The 19871-nt window shown below is 37.8% G+C and overlaps 1 protein-coding gene across 2 annotated transcripts in view; it reads right to left on the bottom strand.

The window, feature by feature from the left end:
• Window positions 1-871: 871 nt before the first annotated feature.
• The window catches only part of DDC (dopa decarboxylase), a 78668-nt gene continuing 59668 nt past the window's right edge, over window positions 872-19871 (bottom strand). For both annotated transcript variants that reach the window (XM_027798593.2, XM_005434459.4), the window contains exons 11-14: window positions 18522-18541; window positions 17677-17775; window positions 9467-9568; window positions 872-5244 (exon numbers count right to left, since the gene is read on the bottom strand). In XM_027798593.2, the coding sequence (XP_027654394.1) occupies window positions 5047-5244; window positions 9467-9568; window positions 17677-17775; window positions 18522-18541 (419 nt within the window). In that variant the 3' untranslated portion in view covers window positions 872-5046. The remainder of the gene's footprint in view (window positions 5245-9466; window positions 9569-17676; window positions 17776-18521; window positions 18542-19871) is intronic.

The raw sequence follows: 19871 nt of genomic DNA, 5'->3' as shown, positions 1-19871 counted from the left end.
CGTTTCCCGCAAGGCGTGTGCCTGGTTTCCCTTGGGTTGCACAGGGCGGGGAGTGAAGGATCCTGCAGCGGCAAGCTCCCCTCGGGGACATGGGCTGCAGCCAGGCAGGGCTAATGAAATGGGCGGCTGCCTCGTCTGACCTGCGGGCACCTGAGCTGCAAACCAAAGCTGTAGCTGGGCAGCTGGCTCCAGTGGCACATCCAGCTGCAGGACCATGCAGTACTTTACAGGAGGCTCGGCAACGACCCTGGTTATGGCCAGGCATTTTTCAGACTCATGTTGCTGAGGAGGAAACTTCCTGCAGGAGCTCTCATTTGCAAAGTAATTTGTTTGAAGAGCACGCTGAGAAGAAATCACTGATGGTGATAATCAGGGCACAGATGTGACCCAAGTTGGAAAGCTAGACCATCTGACATGAATAAAATAGGAAAAGCTTGGTTAAGAGCAAAGACAGACAATAGTCATATTTTTGTTTCCATTTATTCATGCTGCCAATTAAAACCTGTATGTCTGTTTAGTAGGCTTTGGATACAGATTTTAAAGGAACCCGACAGCTCACAAATTATAATAAATATCTGATTATTTTTTCATGTAGGTCATACAGCCTCTATGCTATGTAGATACTATCCATTGATGGTTATTTAATATGACCTCTGCCCCAGTCTTCAGGGTTCTCAGTTTTATTTCTCATTTGCTCCTGTTTTTGAGCAATTCTAGTTTATGCATGTCTCAAGGTTTAGACTGCTGTATAAGGCAACTGCAATGTGAGTACTACTCATCAGCTATGGTATCCTTACAGGAGACAACAAGCAACAACAAAAAACCAACCATAAGCAGAATCTTACATGTAAAGGCAAGAGAAAATTAGAAATTTAATAATTAAATGCAGTCCAGAATTTATTATATTAGCAATAATTTCTTAAATACATACTTTTTCAATATTTCACCATCAGTAATAAAATATAATCTGTCATTATTTTAGGAATGTAAGTATTGTACAAGCACTCTACTAGTTTAAAAAAAATACGTATGGTTATTGAAAAGTTACTTTTTTGCCTCCTTCTTTAGTAGCCGCACTGCCTCCATTGAGATGTAGATATTCTACCAAAGTACAATTCTGAGATTTTGTAATTATTTTTAACATCAAACAGTATTAATTGGTACAGACTGTATTAGCTTTTGCACACATTTTGCACCACAAGGCACAATAAATCCAGGTTCACATATTAACTATTCATAATTACAGGATTTCTCACAGATACATTGCAAAGCTACAGAACAGAAACAGCATTTATGTTCTTCTTTCAAAATGTTCAACACTTTTGTTCTTGAGTTGATTACATAGCCCAGATTTAATTTTCAGATGACCTAACGTTAATAGTCTGTCGTGCTTTAATCCCAGCCAGCAACCAAGCACCATGCAGCCGCTCACTCGCTACCTCCTCTCCCCTGGTGGGATGGGGAGGATAATCGGAGAAAAAAGGTAAAACTTGTGGGTTGAGATAAGAACAATTTAATCACAGAAATAAAATGAAATATAATAGTAACAACAACAAGGATTGTAATGAAAAGTTGAGAAAAGGAGAGGAATAAAATCCAAAAGGAAAAAAACCACTAAGTGATGCACCATACAGTTTCTCACCACCACTGACCAATGCCCAGCCAGTCCCTGAGCAGCAATCGGCAGCTCCCAGCCAACTCACCCAGTTTATATACTCAGCATGATGGTCTATGTTATAGAATATCCCTCTGGCCAGTTTGGGTCAGCTGTCCTGGCTGTGCCCCCTCCCAATTTCCCGTGCCCCTCCAGCCCTCTCTCTGGCAGGGCCCAAGAAACTGAAAAGTTCTTGATTTAGTATAAACATCACCCAGCAACAACTAAACCCATCAGTGTGCCATCAGCATTGTTCTCACATCAAATGCAAAACACAGCCCTGCACCAGCTACTGAAAAGAAAATTAACTTTATCCCAGCCAAAATCAGGACATAGTCTATGAAGGAATTATCATGTGGGGAAAAGAGGGTATAAGAGAATGAATACTAAGGCGGCCTTCACCATTTATATATTCAAATCATCCCAGAATTTCAGAAAACTAGAACTGTGAACTTCAGATATCTGTATTGGACTAGCCATGGGGAAACGTAATTCCATGGGTCTTGTCACAGCTGTTCATTAGATTTACTTATATCAATTCTTTAAAAATAAAAATAAATTAACTTCTACTGCATTTATAATATTTTAAATTAACCCTTATCCTAAATTCTTTTCCAAAAGCAGTTTTTGAATCTGGACAACAGCCTCTTCTAAAACTGATACCCATATGCTGAAAAATGTTTACCTGAATGTCAGTTTTGGCAACATTTTCCCACAAATGTCTAGAGGGACCTATGTGTAGTTCTGGGCTGCTGGGAACATTTCACCTCTCCTGGGTTTGGATGTGCATTCTGCCTGTGTCCCTATTCCTCAGCAGTTTGAGGCTCACACCGGCATGCATCATCCACCTCTGCTTTGGTTGCCATGGAGAGGTTTTCCACCAAAATCCTCTTATGTTCAGTCTAGTGTTGCCTTACCTTATGCATTTCTTTTCCAGTACTTATTAGTTAATTTTTTAATTTCAATTATAGACACATAAGCCCAAAGCAACTCTTATTTCATTTCAGTAGAATTATCCTGGATTTACTCTACAGTTGCTTTGATCAGAATCTGATTGCTTTTTTTTCCTGGACAGACCTGGTTATATATTTCACATGCAAAATACTGCCCTGTCTCATAAAGAAGGTGTAATTCTTCTCTGGCTCCTAGATTCTTGTGGTTTTGTAATGTAAAAGCTGTAAAATTGTATCAGTGTGAACCATATGTGCTACGGATGAACATTGTTTCCCAAGTCATGAGAACTGAATAATGTTTTTTAAAAAATAGTAACAGAGAAAGGAAACAACTGCCAGCATTTTCTGCTCTTTTCAGTCTACCAATCTATTGCGTTGTGCTACTACAGAAAAGCTTAATTTCATATTGGTTCTGCTAAAGAGAATGATGCCACCAAAATTTCTGATACTGTAGCTGAGACTAGTGTCTTGTGGAACAGCTCAGTCACCTGCTTGAATACTCCTGGATTTTACCACATTAATTTGTCATCCCTTGCTTCTGTTACCTGTGAAATCAATTCCTTGAAGAAATAGTAATCAGCTTTTCTGTCTGGGTGGATAACATAGCCTCTGGCTAGCGATACAGAAGGGCAATATGCCATCACCCCCCCTCGTCACCTAGGCTGACCTGCTGGAAATGCAGAGCTTGGCCGGTTTTTCCTAAGTGTCAAGGTTCATGTACATCTCTTATGTACCACTTGCACCCACATTAATACTAATCCTTCCTCAGTTTGCACCACAGAAGTGACGTGATTAGAAATTACCACCATTAGAAAAATCCACCTTGTCCATAGTCAACTTCTTTAACCCCTTCTGGAAAGAGAGTGGGTAGGAGCAGACTGCATGCCAAATTAACTGTCCTGGTGCATATTTCATGGTCTACTTGCAACTTCCAAAATGTAGGAATTATACTTGCAAGGGATGGAGGAAGAAAGCTGAATAGTTTTGCAAGCTGCTCAAGATGGTTTAGAAGTTAATATGAGCAGTAAAAGGAAAAGATTAAAACAAATGCAAATGTAGAACTGGATCCTACAAATTATTTTTCTTGGAGTAGCTATTTATTTTGTTCCTATGTATATAGAAATGACTCTGGAATTTGTTTTTGAAGTGGCAGAAGTACTTATAAAAGTCAGATATTGTTTCTGACTCTCATTTCACTTCTTTACTGTACCTGCCTTCAACAGGATGACCTATCAATGGTTTGTGTCTAGTACATATTATATGACTTCCTTTGAAAGTTAATTGTTCTCCAATATTTTCATATTCCAGGCATCCCTGTTAATGGAAGAAAATCACTGATGCCTGGAATATGAAAATATTTTGGAGGTTAGTTCTCTTGATTTCTCTTTTTATTGTAATTTATTATCTTGTTTGTTAGCTTATTTGAGAAACTAAGAGTAACATTTTTGCCATCACAATTCTTAGCACATTTTGTCAAAGATTTATTACACAATGAAGTAAGCAGAATAGTAGCCATTGAAAGAAATCACAACTCTATTTCACAGAACATAGCTTGCAGATTATTTTTAAGTAATCACTGCTTATAATTCTTGGTTAAAAATACAGCATACCAGGTAGCACATGGCTTTTGACAAAACTCTTAAGAAGGAGCTTTGAAGAGGCCTCATTATGAATGATCAAAGTGAAAACCAATAGCCAGCATAACCTAGTTGCTGAGATTTGACAAAATGGCTGTTTTAAAAGCAAAACCTTTAGGAGAAAGTAGAGAACCTGCCATAAGGACTGTTAGGGTTCATTTAGTGCTCATTCCACCCTGATCACACCCTGATCAATGTAATGAAGGAAGTCTTGAAGTCCTAACTTCATTTACAAAATTATTGCAGCGTCTCATGCCATAATAGTGCCCCAAATCATGATAACATTTGTACGTGCCTATTTAGACAGGACCTGAAGAAGGTTATAACCGGGTTACTGAACTTCCTCCAACTTGGATTCTTTCTGAAGTCATAGTAATGTTAAATTAATTGGTTGTAACACGTCACAGTTTCATCTGTGAAAAAAGGAGTGGGTGTGCTAGAGGTTAATGGGAACAACGGAGAGAGCACTAACCTGTCTATTCCCATTGCCTGGTTCAATAAATGCTCTTGATTACAAACTGTTAGAAAATGATAGCTCCAGCCCCCATGGTTATTTGCACCCTGGAAACAGGCAAGGTGAAACTACAGTACAGAGGAGTAATGACTAAGGTTACAACAGAACTTGCTGGCAAGAATTTTGCTGCCGCACCTGGGCTATATAACAAAAGGGTTTGTATTTTTTTCCTTCATAATTTGAATTTCCCACCTGCTCTTAAAACAAAATTTGGCAACACAGAGAAAGCTAGTTAATTACCTCCTCCCCACTGCTACTTCACTGCTGTTACTGCTGGTGGTGGTGGGTTTACTCCCATGTTTTCAGAAGCTCAGTTGCCAGCTGTGAGATGTGCTGCCAGGCGAACTTGATGTGGGTGGATTCCACTGTGCGGGAACAAATAGCAAAACGTAGCACAAACTTCTCTCGCAGGTGGCATGGGACCAGATGAATCTTCTTGGCCTTATCTATGCTTTTAAGGAGTGCCTTATTTAGTTCATCCGAGCCCTGAAATCATTGTAATTCAACAGATATGGTGATGAATTTCAGAAGCAAGTTTGCAATATGTAAAGCCCACCAAGCAGCCAAGCCCAAGTACTACCAGTAACACGCAGCCACTTTCTCATCTCCCAGTGCTTTGCCATCAAAGGATTACAAAAAGGTGACGGCACAAGAGATAATTTTTCAGCCACAATGAGATTTAAGGATTAACTGGGGTTTAGAAGCAGTGTTCACACTGGGACATTTGTGATAGCTGACTGCTTTTTTGTGACCTAAGGTCACGAGCTGTGTAGCTACATGTAAAAACATTCATTATTGCATCCATTTCATTACAGTTTTCTTAGATCTAATCAAACAAACATGGGAGGCAGTTTTGCAATGCACTATACTAACATTTGTAAAACAGACCTGCCGGTCTTCACATAAGCATCACTGCTGTGACATCTTATGAATATGAAGATGGAACTCTTGCCCTTAATTAGGAAATAGTTAATGTATCCCTAGCATAAGTAAGTTCCATACTATCAGTAGAAACTCTAAAAATGTATTTGCCTCTAGTTCTATAGGAAGTGTCCACCACAGAATCCTACAGAGTGGATTTTTTGGGTTGGATTTTAGAAATGTGGTAAACTGACCCATCCACTGGGAGTAAAGAGTCTTCTGCATTCCAGGAAACAGAGATATAAATGTTAAATATCTTGCAGAAGGTCAGAAGGAGTCTGCATGCACACAGTATTGAATCTCATCTCCTTCTAGTGTACTTCATTCTCCTTGTGCTCAAATAGTGAATGTGAGGATTTTCCGTAGAGCAGCTGTAGGCTTTTAATATCAAATCTCAAAAGAAATAGGACTGTACAGAGGAGTACTGGTTCTTTTGCAAGTTCAGCAAATGTTGAATCAATGGTTTTCCTAGTTCACGTCCATCAGCATTTGTGAATAAAACAAAATTCATCAAATTTTCAAAAACAGTAGTAAATTGCTTTAAATGAAAACAGTGAAAGAAGGTATCCCAGAAATCTTGTGATTTTTGTCTGATTTAGCCACACAGGATGAAGTGCTAGCTGCATATCTTTGACAGTCCTTGTTACCCAAATTAAAGGAAGTTGCCTGTCTAACTTTTGTATCAGCAGACCGAGAGATGACTTCAGCTTTGCTGGGAATTTTCCTGTAATAGCTTAGGATATACCAAGTTGACCTTGAGTGCTATAATTTTATTCTTTGGGGAAGTATCTAAGCTATTGTACAGCCTTCACTCTTTCTATTACACTGCTGGTAACACAGAATTGTGAGAGATGCTAGGAGCATCTGTGTTTTTACTGCAGTGCTCCCTTCCTGAACACTGACTGGTAAAAGAATCACAAATGGACAAATCCATCTGTTCAGCAGCGGGTTTGTTACTGTAACGCACTGGTCTTGAAAACATCCGTATGAGAAAACATTCTCTCAAATCTGCAAGTTGTGACTTGCCTGCTTAGCCTTTTCCATATAAAAACAAAGCAGAAGGGAGACACAGTTTCCCACTGGCACTGAGGATAAATGTATTATTCCCATGGTATTTGATCGTGTAAGAGTTAGAGCTGAACCCAGATAAAAACCTTGTTCTGACTTAGCACAGGTTGTTAGGAAATTTGGATGAGAGCCTGAAATTCATGGCTTAGCCTTAGTCTTCTAGGAGATATTTATGCAACTTGATTGATCCTAACTAAGAAAAGGACCAACTTTGGTGTTTTGCAAGTCCCCACCCATTACAGGTCAGTCACTGTTGACAGTGATATCCTGCTTTCTTATCAACAGTAACGCATCATTAAAATTATGATACTTGTCTTTAATATGAAATGCACAGCATTAAATTTTAGGCAATACAAGCAGTTATATGATGTTAAGTTAATGCCCTTGGCAGGGGTGAGCGGAGGAAAGAGAAAGATTTATATATCTTTCTTCTGTTCTGCTCTTATAGCTGTACCTAGGGGCTGTTGTGACACTTGAGTGTCATGTCAAATTGAAGTTAGTAGTGACTAATCCTGTCCTAGAGCTTTGAGAAGCCAGCTCCGATTGAGTCCATCAGCTTCAATAAAACAGTATTCTCACCCCCTTGGAGGAATGACTAGCTTGACTTGTATTCATCTGCAGACATGACAAGGAGGCCAGAAATTAACCCTTTGTCATGATACCTTTGATGAAATAGTTATAATATGAAAGTCGTACATTATTAGTCCCTCTGCTCAACGGTGTGAAAGGCAAATAATTAAAAGTTACAGCTAAGCAAAAAAATTAAAAAGGATTTCTCAAGAGCAAAGGAAAAATGTCGTACTCTTACAGCTGTGCAGCATCACAGCTCAAGTCCCCTGTAGTACTAAGTCCCTTTAGTCCTACTGTAACTACATAAATGTTACAAGTATCCTACTTCTAAGATGCATTTTAATATGAATTGCAGAAATCACAGGAAGATTTTTGAAAGAGTGATTTAAAAAGGAAATAAAGCTGCAAAAATAACTACAAAATGCTCTCAATTTAAAAGCTTGTTAGTTGGGGGTTTTCTTTTTGTTTTTTCTTTCTTTTTTTTTTTTTTTTTGAGTGGGAAGGCAAACGATGAAAACACTGCTGTTTCAATATTGCTTTTAAGCAGAATCATGCCTTTAGTGTACAACTTGTCCAGAAGTTTTTTAGCTAGGTGTCCAATATTTACCTTCTACTGAAAAATTGTCTTTCCATGTAGATCTGATTTCCTCCTCTGGATTGTCAGTGACAGAAGAACAGCTGTAGATAAACTACTGGTCTGATCAAAAGTGACAATTCCTGTGTTGCTATGCTCTATTTCGCCAGAACTGTTCCTTTATAGTAAATGTAGAGCACTAACAGCTGTCTCAGGATCTGCAAAACTACTGTTTGCTTGTTCCATATGAGACAGCAGACTACAACCAACATCCTGTTATTGAGCAATAAAAGCCATAGAACCTATTCCTCAAAATATTTTAAAATTTCTTATTAGGAAAGAAAATACATTCATGGTTCCACTTACTGGGAAAACTTCATATTCTGTAATCTGTCTAATCCCTTAGCAACAGATTTTTTTTCTTTTATTTTAAACAACATAAATTCAAACAAAACCATTTTCCTATTCCAGATGAATTCACCATTGCCTTATTTTTAAAGATTCATTACCCCCTTTCAGCCAATTGCATCAAACTCAGGTAACTGGGGCAACTGAATGACTGAAATAAGAATTTGTGAAAAGTAGTAATACCACATTACTCTGAAGGAGCCAAGATGTGCTTGTGAGCCTTCAGAAAAGCTAAAAGCTCATTTAGGTATCATGTGAGCTAGAAAAAAACAGTGCTGTTATTAATTATTGCTTGATATATGGATTCAGTATCACAATCCAGTTCTTTACAGAGGCTTTAGTTGCAAGTTCCTCTATTAAATGAGTTCTTTACCTAAAATAAGACACTGATCCCCTTCTAATGTCTAATTAAACAAGGGAGCCCTCCCAACTACTGCAGCTGTTATGCTCTGAGTGCAGAGTGAGTTTTCTAGTTCTGTTGTGCAAGGTCTCTTTGTCAGTGAACTGGGCACTTAAAGAGATTTTGGGAAAATGAAAGGCCAACAGAGGCAAAAGAATCATGTTCAGCAAAAAAAAAGGCAGCCCAGGGCCAAGGGTGGTTGGGAAGCTGGCCTCCCATGCAACCTGTTCTTACTCATATCTTGCTCCAATTTGTCTAGTCTGACTGTAGGGTTTTATAAATGAAAATGTATTCTTTAAATAAAACAACAAAATTTTTATCCTAATCTTCATTCATGATAGTAATTATATATATATAATTGGTTATTAAATATACACACATAAAATTAACCTGACACAAAAGATCTAATGCACACACATACACTTACACATCATATACAAATGTCTAGTGAAATATATTAAAACAATCATCTTCATCAAAGCCTATCAAGCATAGAACAGTCATTTTGTATGACTAGGTAGACCATTTGTTTGCCTTGACTATGTATTTCTATACCCTCATATGCCTGAATTTTTCTTAAGCATTTGATTAATTTTTAACAATTTTTTCTTAAGTTTCTTTCTTTAATCTGCTTTGATCTACATGAACTCCCTTTACTTTCCCTAAAAAACAATTAAATATATTAACTATGAAAACTATATTTGATTGCAGGTTATTGTATAGCTGTAAAACATGACAGAGGAAATAGGATGTCTTAGCTGCCTTACCTTCAGTCGAAAACAGACTAGTCCCAAGACAACTTCAGCACAGATCTCAAATCTTCCATCCTGAAGGACTAAATGTTCAAACTGATGCGACAGCCTGACATGCTGAGAAGAGAGAGATCGTATCCATGTTGTATACATTTGATTCAAGAGAAAATATGTGCTAAATCGTTTCCATCCCTAACCTTTCTCTGTTCCTGCTTCTGATATGTGATAATACTCACATATTGTCATCTGTTTATGTTAACTTACATCCCGTTTATGACTTCCAGTGACTGTATTGAGCCATTGCTATATTGGTAGCTCAGCCTATCTTAGGCAATGCTAGTCTGTTTTTTAATTAAACATTTCAGCAGTTTTGTATGATACATATTAATAGTAAATAACTGTAATAATTCTTCTTTAGGTTTTCTACCACTGTCAATTTTGGCTGGGAATGGCTACAGAGTCCAAAAGTTATTATGGAGAAAGGGGGAGGTGCACAGATATAAAGAGAAAATTACTGCAATTCCAGTGCAAAATAATCTGGAAAGACAGACTTTTTTGAATAGTTCATTTAATATGAGAAGGGGAGAACTTGCTCACTCCTCTGACCTGGACGCTCAGGTTCAGCTGAAAAGAAAGATGATGGCAGCATAACCCAGAAAATGGATAGCAAATCTCAACCAACCTGTTTAGAAGTTACTGAGGAAAAAAGAGTGACATTGGACACCAAGCCAAAGCAGTTATTTTGAAGCACGGGAAACCAGTGCTCTTCCAAAATCAAACAGGAATAATACCAACAGGCATACTAACAATGAGCTGGGAGGTCTTAACCTCAGTCAGTGATGCTTGCACACTCATACCATGTTTCACTTTCTTCCAAACAGAAAATTAATTCAAAAGTACTTGGAAAAAAAGAGCGCATATCCTCATCAGGTACCTGCAGTACCTTATGCAGTCCCCTTCTCACTGGCTAGCATCAGTTTAGTGCTCACTACCCTAAAAAAAACCCACCAAACCCCACCCCCCTACACACACATATATAAAAGATTACAACAGCAACCAGCTATTAGAATTACAGTTTGTCTTCATGCAACAGACAGTATATATATATATATATATATGCACACATATATAAAAGCAAAAATTATTAGCAACATCTAAAATAATGTTTTTAAGTTCCTTAGCTTTTATATATTTATGAATGCATATAATTTTACAAAAATAAACAACTAAGCCCATGTATTTTCCTGCTTTTGCACTTCACCTTTTTTGCAAGTTCAAGGGCAGATAACAAAAACAAAAAAAAGAGAAATATTTCACTATGGGCCAGGGTTAGATGTGGAATGTTTCATCTCACAGGAACTTTCCAAATGGGCAAGAAGAAGGCAAGACAGAAATTACAGAAAAGAAGAAAAAAACCCCAAACAAACAAAAAAACCCCAACACATTTTGCAATCTTAATCATAGCTTTCTGATGTTTGTTTATTTCTTAAAATAGACAAACGTTGTTTATATTGAATCAAAACATTGCTTCAAAACCTTCATATTGGGCGTATTGGTACCCTATGCAACCAGCCGGTCTTGTTACCACTTCCTCTCTGCTGTTTGTTACATCCATTTATCGTCTCCCTCTAAAATTAGACTGAAAACTCTTTGAGTCAGGAATGAGACCAATAAAATCCAGTCCTTTCCAAGGCATTTGCATGTTCTGCTAATATAAACAGCATGAGTTTATAGCTATGAAAACTCACCAGAAGTATACGTATACATACAGATACTTGTATGTATGAGTGCATGGAAAACATACGTGAAATACGCATGCGTGTTGTAATGGTCTTTTACTGCTTTCTCCTCTCCTCATGTTCTGTAGTCTTAACCAATCTGATGTCTTGTACACAGCTCCACAAAATTTCACACTGCATATACTACATCTTGGAAATCAAAGCCATCAAAAAAAGAAATGTTAAAAAAAAATGTTCAATGAGATAAGAATTTCACAACTGTTCAGCTGAATGTAATCACCAACTGAATTTAACCAAAATTTACCTGAGTAGCAACTGAATTTAAAAAAACATTTAAGATTTGGCTTAATGCAAGTGGTTTATACAGGAAAACTCCAGACCCATGTTGTACGTTCTATAGCCGGTATTTATGTCCACTTTTTGCACTAAAGGATTTTTCAGGGATTTGAAAGAAATAAGAGCAAGGGAAAATACAGAATATTCAGTAAAACACAGACTTCTGGAAGTGTTTTATATTCATGTCTGTATAAAAGGACTTGTATCCAGTGTCCTAACAAGTAGCAATAATTTGTAAAGCCACTCGGTGGCACCAAGTGTTTTAGATTTTACACAACTGGAAGGAGAGAAGCGGCGCTTCAACTGGAATTGCACCTGTATAGCTTTGCTTAACGCAATTACCCAAGACCCTCCACCTTTGAGCCATAAGATATCATCCCGAACTGCTTTTACAAAGATTGTGGCAACCAAACATAACTAAACCCAATACAGTTAAAGACTTTCAAGCCTGGAAGTACAAATTCTGTAAAACTAAAGGGCTTTTAGGCATCACACCTGCCTCCGAGAGTCCAAAGGCTGTACCCACGCTCTGGATGTGAGCATGGCAATAACTTAGAGGAGGAAAGCATGGCTTTAGTGCTTCAATTTTTCAAGACAGGCAGGTAATCTGTGAAAATAAAGCCCCATTTGGAGAACTGTGGGCACTGAAACTAAGGACAGGAAAGAAGAAGAGGTAAAAACTGAAAGGCTGTTCTCAGTGTTCTGCTGAATGTGTACATAACTAAGCCTATTCTATGGATATTTTAACCCTCCAAATGCTTTTGATTTTGACATTTGTGTCATGCTGTGTCCCTAGCACCATTAACTTAAAGTTGACACTCAAATATCGTTTAACCTTTTAAAATTATTTTATTTAATGCTGTTACATAATTGAACAAAAAAAGTGGATGTACACAAAGCAACCCACACACTGTTTCTAGGAATATCGTTTGGACAATCCCTTTACCACATGGGTTCCCAAAGTGGAATCACTTAGACTGCATTAGTGGCCTGAGAAGTCTTGGTGTATAGGAACAGAATACCTGCCCTTCTCTTCACAGTGAAATTTAGCAGATTGAAGAAAAAAAGCTTATAAGGAATTTTTGTGTATAACTATCTCTCTCAGGTAAATAACCATATCTCTTCTGCAGTGAGAAGGGAAAAAAGAAAGAAAGGGATCTAATTCATTTGGTTATTCAGGATTAAGGGAAATGTCTTACATTATCACTAATAAGAGCAGTAAGCTTGCAAGGCATTAAGATATGGTCCCTATTACAAAAAAATCTGTATTTCTGTGTGTATATGTGTGTATATAAAAATAAATGCTTCTGCATTGAGGTGTTTAAACTGAATTTTGATTTTGGGGCAAAGCCTTCAAGAACTGAAATAGTTTGTGATTGAAGGGAGCTTGTCTGAAGGATCAGAGTACATTAATGTGTATTATGCAAATAAGCATACCTGCCTAGCCTTGGTCACTTCATGCTTTTCCCTCTATAGATTTCACCATTCTGCCTGTTGTAGCTCTCATCCCACTACACTCAATGAAAATGCTGTCAAAAGAGTCCTCAACGGCCACTTGGACACATTTATAATTGCTGTTTTGCAGCTACTGATATAACTTCACCAACATGTCTGCAAACTCGCAAGAAAGATCTTAAATTCTCCTAGAGGAGGGAGAACCATTCCAAATCAAAAGAGACTTCCACACCAGTGACTTTACAACAGTGGAAATAGCCTTTCTTGGGAATGAATCTGTTTAGTACCACAATAGAAAGGAATGTGTGTCTGCAGGGCGTTTGGTATTTTGTAAATATTTAGAGCTAAGTCATTGCTGTCCCCTCACAAGAGGTTTCCCTAAACATCATAAAGATGAAAGGTATGCTTGAATTTGACTTTACTGCTACAGAGGCAGCATATATATAATTTAGACTGGTGCCAGATGTGGGTTTTGTGATAAAAACACCCTTCTTTTTACATCAAGAATAAACTTGGTACTTAATAACAATGTTAACAAACTGTAAATTGTACATACTCTTTTTTTAAAAAAAGATGTATTTTAAACAGGAAGCAAAGCAGCAGCAGAGGTGGACATGCCCAATAATGTATCCCTTAATCATAATCTAAACATGCTATCAATGCACGTAAATTAATAAAATAATGAATAAACATGTTTTTCCACAATAAAACCATGGATGTGCTCTGGCTTAATTTGGGAGGGAACTATGATCCCACATTGTAGAAATTCCAAATCCCTAGACTTGTCTTCCCTAAAGACAAACACAAAAGAAATGCATTTTGATCCTGCCATGATGTGAAATTGTGACACTACATGGGGCAAACAAGCAGCACCCCTACTGAACTGAGCTGTCTAAAAGCTGTTGCCTTTGCTTTCTGATGTGTACCACTCCCCAGCTGAAATGCTATCTCTGGCATTGCTGTTCTGTGCAGTTCCAGTTTCTTAGTCTCTGCTGTTAATTTTTAATGGAATACATTATCCTTGGTGAAGAAAAAAAGACACGTACACTGATTTCTTCATGTCCTACGGAGGATTCATCTGGGTCAGAATGTTCATGGGGTTCACATACAAAACCATTCATTGCTAAATTTCTCAAATGACTTTGAGATCTTTGAGAGGACTTAAACCAACAAAGGAGTAATAGATGGTCAAGCAGTTTGCAAATGCACCATTTACAAACAGGCCACTTGGGTTTCACTTTTATACTGACTCTGAGTGTTTGGAATCAGTCCAGAAGACTATTACTGTTGTTGATTTTCCTTCTTTGTACATCTCCTCTGCAGCTTTGCAGTATTTTTCTCTCCCCAAATCCTTAAGAGATGACTGTCCTCCCCTTTACCACTGCTTTAAAACCTATACTTTGCAATAGGTTAATATTACATGTTATGTGGGAAAAGAGTGCATAACTGGAAGGTTTGGAAAACAAAAAAAGTTACTCTGTCTAAATCCAAGTCACACATCCTCATCTCTCAGGAATATTTTAGTTCCTAAATGCCTTCCTCAGTATAAAGAGATGCCAGGTTGCAGTGGTTATGTAGCTATTTTGATGCAAACCTTTAGGCTGCAAACATAACAAACATCTTTTCCTTAAAACACACTAATAAAGGGGGGGGGAGGGAGGGGCGGGGGGGAACAAAAAAGAAAGAAAGAGACAAATCAGGTTTTCTGGCAGTTTACATCCAGAAAAAAAAAGGAAATTTTTTGAAGAGACAGTTGCAGATATCTTTGGTCTTCCACATAGAAGCTTGCTAATCATACAGCAGATAGGGTGTCTTCTTAGGGACATGCAGTGTTTTTTCACTCTATATCATGTCAGAAGCTCATCAGTATTGAAAATCTCAAATCATTTTATAAATAACACCTGGCTGCTCAAGAGAAGCCTAACTATAAGCCTGTAAACACTGGATAAATCTTCCTACAGTTTTCTGTGACCTAGAAGATGAAGTAGTTTTGGTGTTTTTTTTCCCCTAGGTAATCACAGCATCTATATTGGGATTTTTATAAATTCAGAAAGGAGTTTAAACCCTAGGTCCCAAATCTCTCAATAAGGCCCAGCCCTGCACCTGAACAGGCATCCCGTAGCTGCTATCGTATAGCAGAACAGGAGTGATGTGCCCTACACACAAATAACGACGTATGAAAACTATGTACTGTATGACTGCATGCTACATCCCAATGTCGGCATCCCCTTCCCAGGTTCCAGTCCAAGGAGCTTTTTCAAACTTCTGCTCTTCTGCCTGACTCTGTGGCCCTTTCCCTGGGGCAATTCCTTAATAACACAACAGAGCGAGCCCTTCTTCCCACTTCCCCAGCTCCAGCCACAATGCTCTGCACTTGAAGGTTACAATACCTGCCCCTGCCACTATTCCTAGGTCTCCTCTCATTCTAACTATGTGCATTCTATCACCCACTGTAATAAATGCAGCTTCAGGATTAATCCTGCTTCCCTTAAAACCCAGCTAGAAGTCCCAAGTACACAAGACACATGCCAGTTCTTCTCTTCAAGGACTGCCTTTGCCAGCAACAGGAATATAAAAGCTGTTATTTACAAGACTCTACATGTTTAAAAGAAAGCAACTTCTCAAGGCCAAGCACTGGGATAAGCAATGTTCAAGTGAAGTTAACAAATGAAGCTAAATTCCAAATTACTTTTCATTTGGAAACTCGTCTATAGGTTTGAAAATATAAAGCAGTGTCAGGCTGGTTTACATACTTCATTACTACACTACCAAAAGAAAAGTCATCACAATATACCTGGAACCCACTGTAATTCCTGAGAAGAGAAGAAAATGTGCAAGTTACAAAACACATTTATAATTGTTGTTTTGCAGCTACTGATATAACTTCACCAACACGTCTGCAAACTCGCAAGAAAGATCTTAAATTCTCCTAGAGGAGGGAGCAAATGAAATGCAATTATTTTTTGAAATTTAAGTCCAACAGAGAGTTGCTGGAGATAGAAATTAGCTCTTTTTTTTTTTTTCAAGCTGCTTTGAAACCCACTAAATTTCATCAGCATCTATCCAGGGTGGGACAAGTGGGTGGGGTTGGGGAGGAGGAACTGACTTAATAGTTACAGTTTGACAGATACAGTGAGCCAAATTCTGCACACAGTTTTCCCTCTTCCCCTTTCAGAGTTGCAAACACAAGGTGGTGGCTAATTTTTCTCTGTATACCAGGGAACAATTTAGTCCTTACTGAAACATTAAACATACATTCTCAATTTAACAAGCCCTTGGAAATAGAGCGGTCTGAATCACCTTTACAAATAAGGGAACATATTAGGGTTTTACACTGGAGTCAGTATCTTTGCTTAGCCTTCCTGAACTGTATTGTCACGGAAGATATAACAACCTGGTCTTCAGCTATGATTATAGGAAGAGAAGCACTTTTTGGCTGGACAGTCAGGGAAATGTCTGGGAGACAGGGAAAGAGGGAACTTGAATGTAAATACTGACCTGTGGAAACCAGCCTGATAAAAGGCCGTATACTTGATATGAGGCTTCCAACTCTCTATCTTCCCAGTGAGAGATTTAGTCCTACTTAAAAATTTGGTATCATATTGAAATAATTGCAGTCTCCAGAAATCTAACCTGAGAGAGAATCCCACTAGAAACTAATGGTAGTCTAGCAAAGTGGTAACAAACCTTTTATCAATTTTTCATCACAAGGATATGTATCAGATTGCCACAAGGATGACAGAACATCATGATGGCCACTGTTGTTAAAATTTATTTCTGAAAGCCTCATTAAGGATAAAAATCTAATTTTGACATTTGTAGAGTCAGTTGAAAATTATAGTGTGATAAAAATGGGAAGCAAAGAGGACACCCTCTATCCCAGAACCATTCCAAATCAAAAGAGACTTCCACACGCAGTGACTTTACAACAGTGGAAATAGCCTTTCTTGGGAATGAATCTGTTTAGTACCACAATAGAAAGGAATGTGTGTCTGCAGGGAGTTTGGTATTTTGTAAATATTTAGAGCTAAGTCATTGCTGTCCCCTCACAAGAGGTTTCCCTAAACATCATAAAGATGAAAGGTATGCTTGAATTTGACTTTACTGCTACAGAGGCAGCATATATATAATTTAGACTGGTGCCAGATGTGGGTTTTGTGATAAAAACACCCTTCTTTTTACATCAAGAATAAACTTGGTACTTAATAACAATGTTAACAAACTGTAAATTGTACATACTCTTTTTTTAAAAAAAGATGTATTTTAAACAGGAAGCAAAGCAGCAGCAGAGGTGGACATGCCCAATAATGTATCCCTTAATCATAATCTAAACATGCTATCAATGCACGTAAATTAATAAAATAATGAATAAACATGTTTTTCCACAATAAAACCATGGATGTGCTCTGGCTTAATTTGGGAGGGAACTATGATCCCACATTGTAGAAATTCCAAATCCCTAGACTTGTCTTCCCTAGAGACAAACACAAAAGAAATGAGTTTTGATCCTGCCATGATGTGAAATTGTGACACTACATGGGGCAAACAAGCAGCACCCCTATTGAACTGAGCTGTCTAAAAGCTGTTGCCTTTGCTTTCTGATGTGTATAGAAGTCATGGAAAGTAGATAGGTAGCCAGCTCATTTTCCCTTGCCACCCCACCACAGGTTACCCAAGAAAGCAAATACCAGTTACCTTGCGGATGTGCTCCTGCAGTCCTGTGACCCCATACATCCTCAGCACAAACCACAGCTTCAGGGAGCGGAATCTCCTACCCAGGGGGATTTGCCAGTGCTGCAAGCCAGGGAGAAGGGCGGGCACCCCTGTTAGAAGTCACCACTGCAGTGGTATTGGTATTGCAGAAACTGTACATTCTGCAATGATTTTGAAGCATACAACATTGCCACATCCTACAGGAAGTTGCTAAAGGTGGATCAGATAATAATAGGCATGTCTATTCCTGGTGTGACTGTTTAATACTTAAAGTTTTCAAATTAAAATTGGAAAAGGAGGTTGGTGTCAGAATGGAAGTGTCACAGGGAAAATTAAATTTTCTTTTTGCATCCTGAATTCTCCTTGAAAGCTCTAGAAAAATAACTCTTAGAAACTCATGTACATTGGCTTCTTTACAGTTGTGGGGCTAGTGTCTACAATGGCAAGGCCATTTGCCATTTCAAAAGAACAGTGTTTCTATTGGTTAAAGCTGGTTAAAGACTAAAACACATGCATTATTATTTTTTAAAGTATTGTTCACTACGTTAAGGGGAAAAAAACCTTTTAGGATATCTCTTTCTACTGCCTAACCCCTGAGATACTGTACATGCAAGGCTATTTCTGCCTTTAAACTTTTTTTTTTTTTCCCCAAAAAATAAAAGTTTACAGTTTCAGCTTGGGGAATGTTAAAAATTTAGCAAACTGCATTCTTCCTGTAAAGAAACATAAGGTTTTGAGGTTTACAGCATTAAATGGAAAAAAGAAGTCCTGAAAATATCAATATATACAACTAATAGTATTAATTATTGCTTTGATGCTGTACTTACCCGATAATCTGTTACAAGACCTGGAAGCCAAAGAAAAAAATGTTCACATTACTTTATCACAACAGCCAAAGCCTTCAATCATTCTAATGTTATTGAAAAAGCTGTATCTTAGCCGTCCTGTATGTTTGCTACAAATTTCACCATCATCAGTGTCAACAGGACCCCTAAATACCTAGCAGGATATTTGGCAGCATGCTAAATGACAGTACTTGTAATTAGCTAGTCAGAATATACCACTAACAAATCAAAAAGTTTACAGTTTACCTTTCTGTTGTACTGCAGATACTGTGGAGATGATGGACTAAAACCTACGTTTATTTACTTCTTGTAAGGAGAACTAGTAGATAAAACACTTATTATTAGTTTTGTTTTAAACAGTTTGTTAAATCCCCAAGTTCACTTCATCCCTCCATGTCTGCTGTGAAATGTCACCACCTTTACCCTAGTGAACTGGTAATACTTTTTAAAATAATCCAGTTCCAAACTACCTTTTATACTCATGTATGTATTTGTTGCTAATTCTTCGGCTTGTCTAGTAAGTGACTGGAAAAATTGACTCAGTATTGACCTTGGAGAATAGCATTCCACATTTTGTTATGGCTTTTCATTTGATGTAGTGAAAGCCTCTTACAAACACAGATTGACCAAGCCACAAAGCAGTCCAGGGAGGCAAGCAGAGAGCATTATTAGTTATCTTTTGTATAAGCACACAGAATCAAGATTCATCAAGATGAATTTAAGATGGTTTCTTTGAATCAGGTAATTAAATTGATTTCACAGTAAGGAAACAGTAACATAAAACCAGATTACTTGCTGTAAGACAGTGACAGAAATTAAACTGACATAAAATTTAAAATACTTATTCAGGAAAATGTAGAAGCATCTGCTTAGCTTGTTTATTCTGCTTTATTACTCTGCAGTGGAGTATAAGCTTCACAGGAACTTATGAAGTTCATAAGTACTTAAATTTCATGGGAAAATGCTGTCAAAGTGCTCCTGAAATTGTGAACTGCAAGGTACAGTATAGAACTGTAGCTTCTGAATTTGACCAGTCTATGTCATTTACATAATTTTCAGCCTTTTTATTTTATAAGAGTTAAAAAACCACCTGTATTTCCTGTGTACAAGCTCTCTTGCCAATGTTCTCTCATCTACACAGCCAAAAAACATACAAAAAACCATGGTCCTTCCTCTCTGCAACATACAGTCATTTGGTTCTTTAATGTGTTACCAGGTTATTTTCCAGATAAAAAAACCCCACACAACAACCAACAATCATTAACCTGTTCCTGGACTTCAGGAAGTGAACATGGTTGTGTCAGCTTGGTAAGAAGGTAATTTGATAACATC

This window comes from Falco cherrug, chromosome 3 (assembly GCF_023634085.1).
Source record: "Falco cherrug isolate bFalChe1 chromosome 3, bFalChe1.pri, whole genome shotgun sequence".
NCBI lineage: Eukaryota > Metazoa > Chordata > Aves > Falconiformes > Falconidae > Falco > Falco cherrug.
Note: the sequence above shows the minus strand (reverse complement) of the source record. Positions and strands in the feature narration are given on the sequence as shown.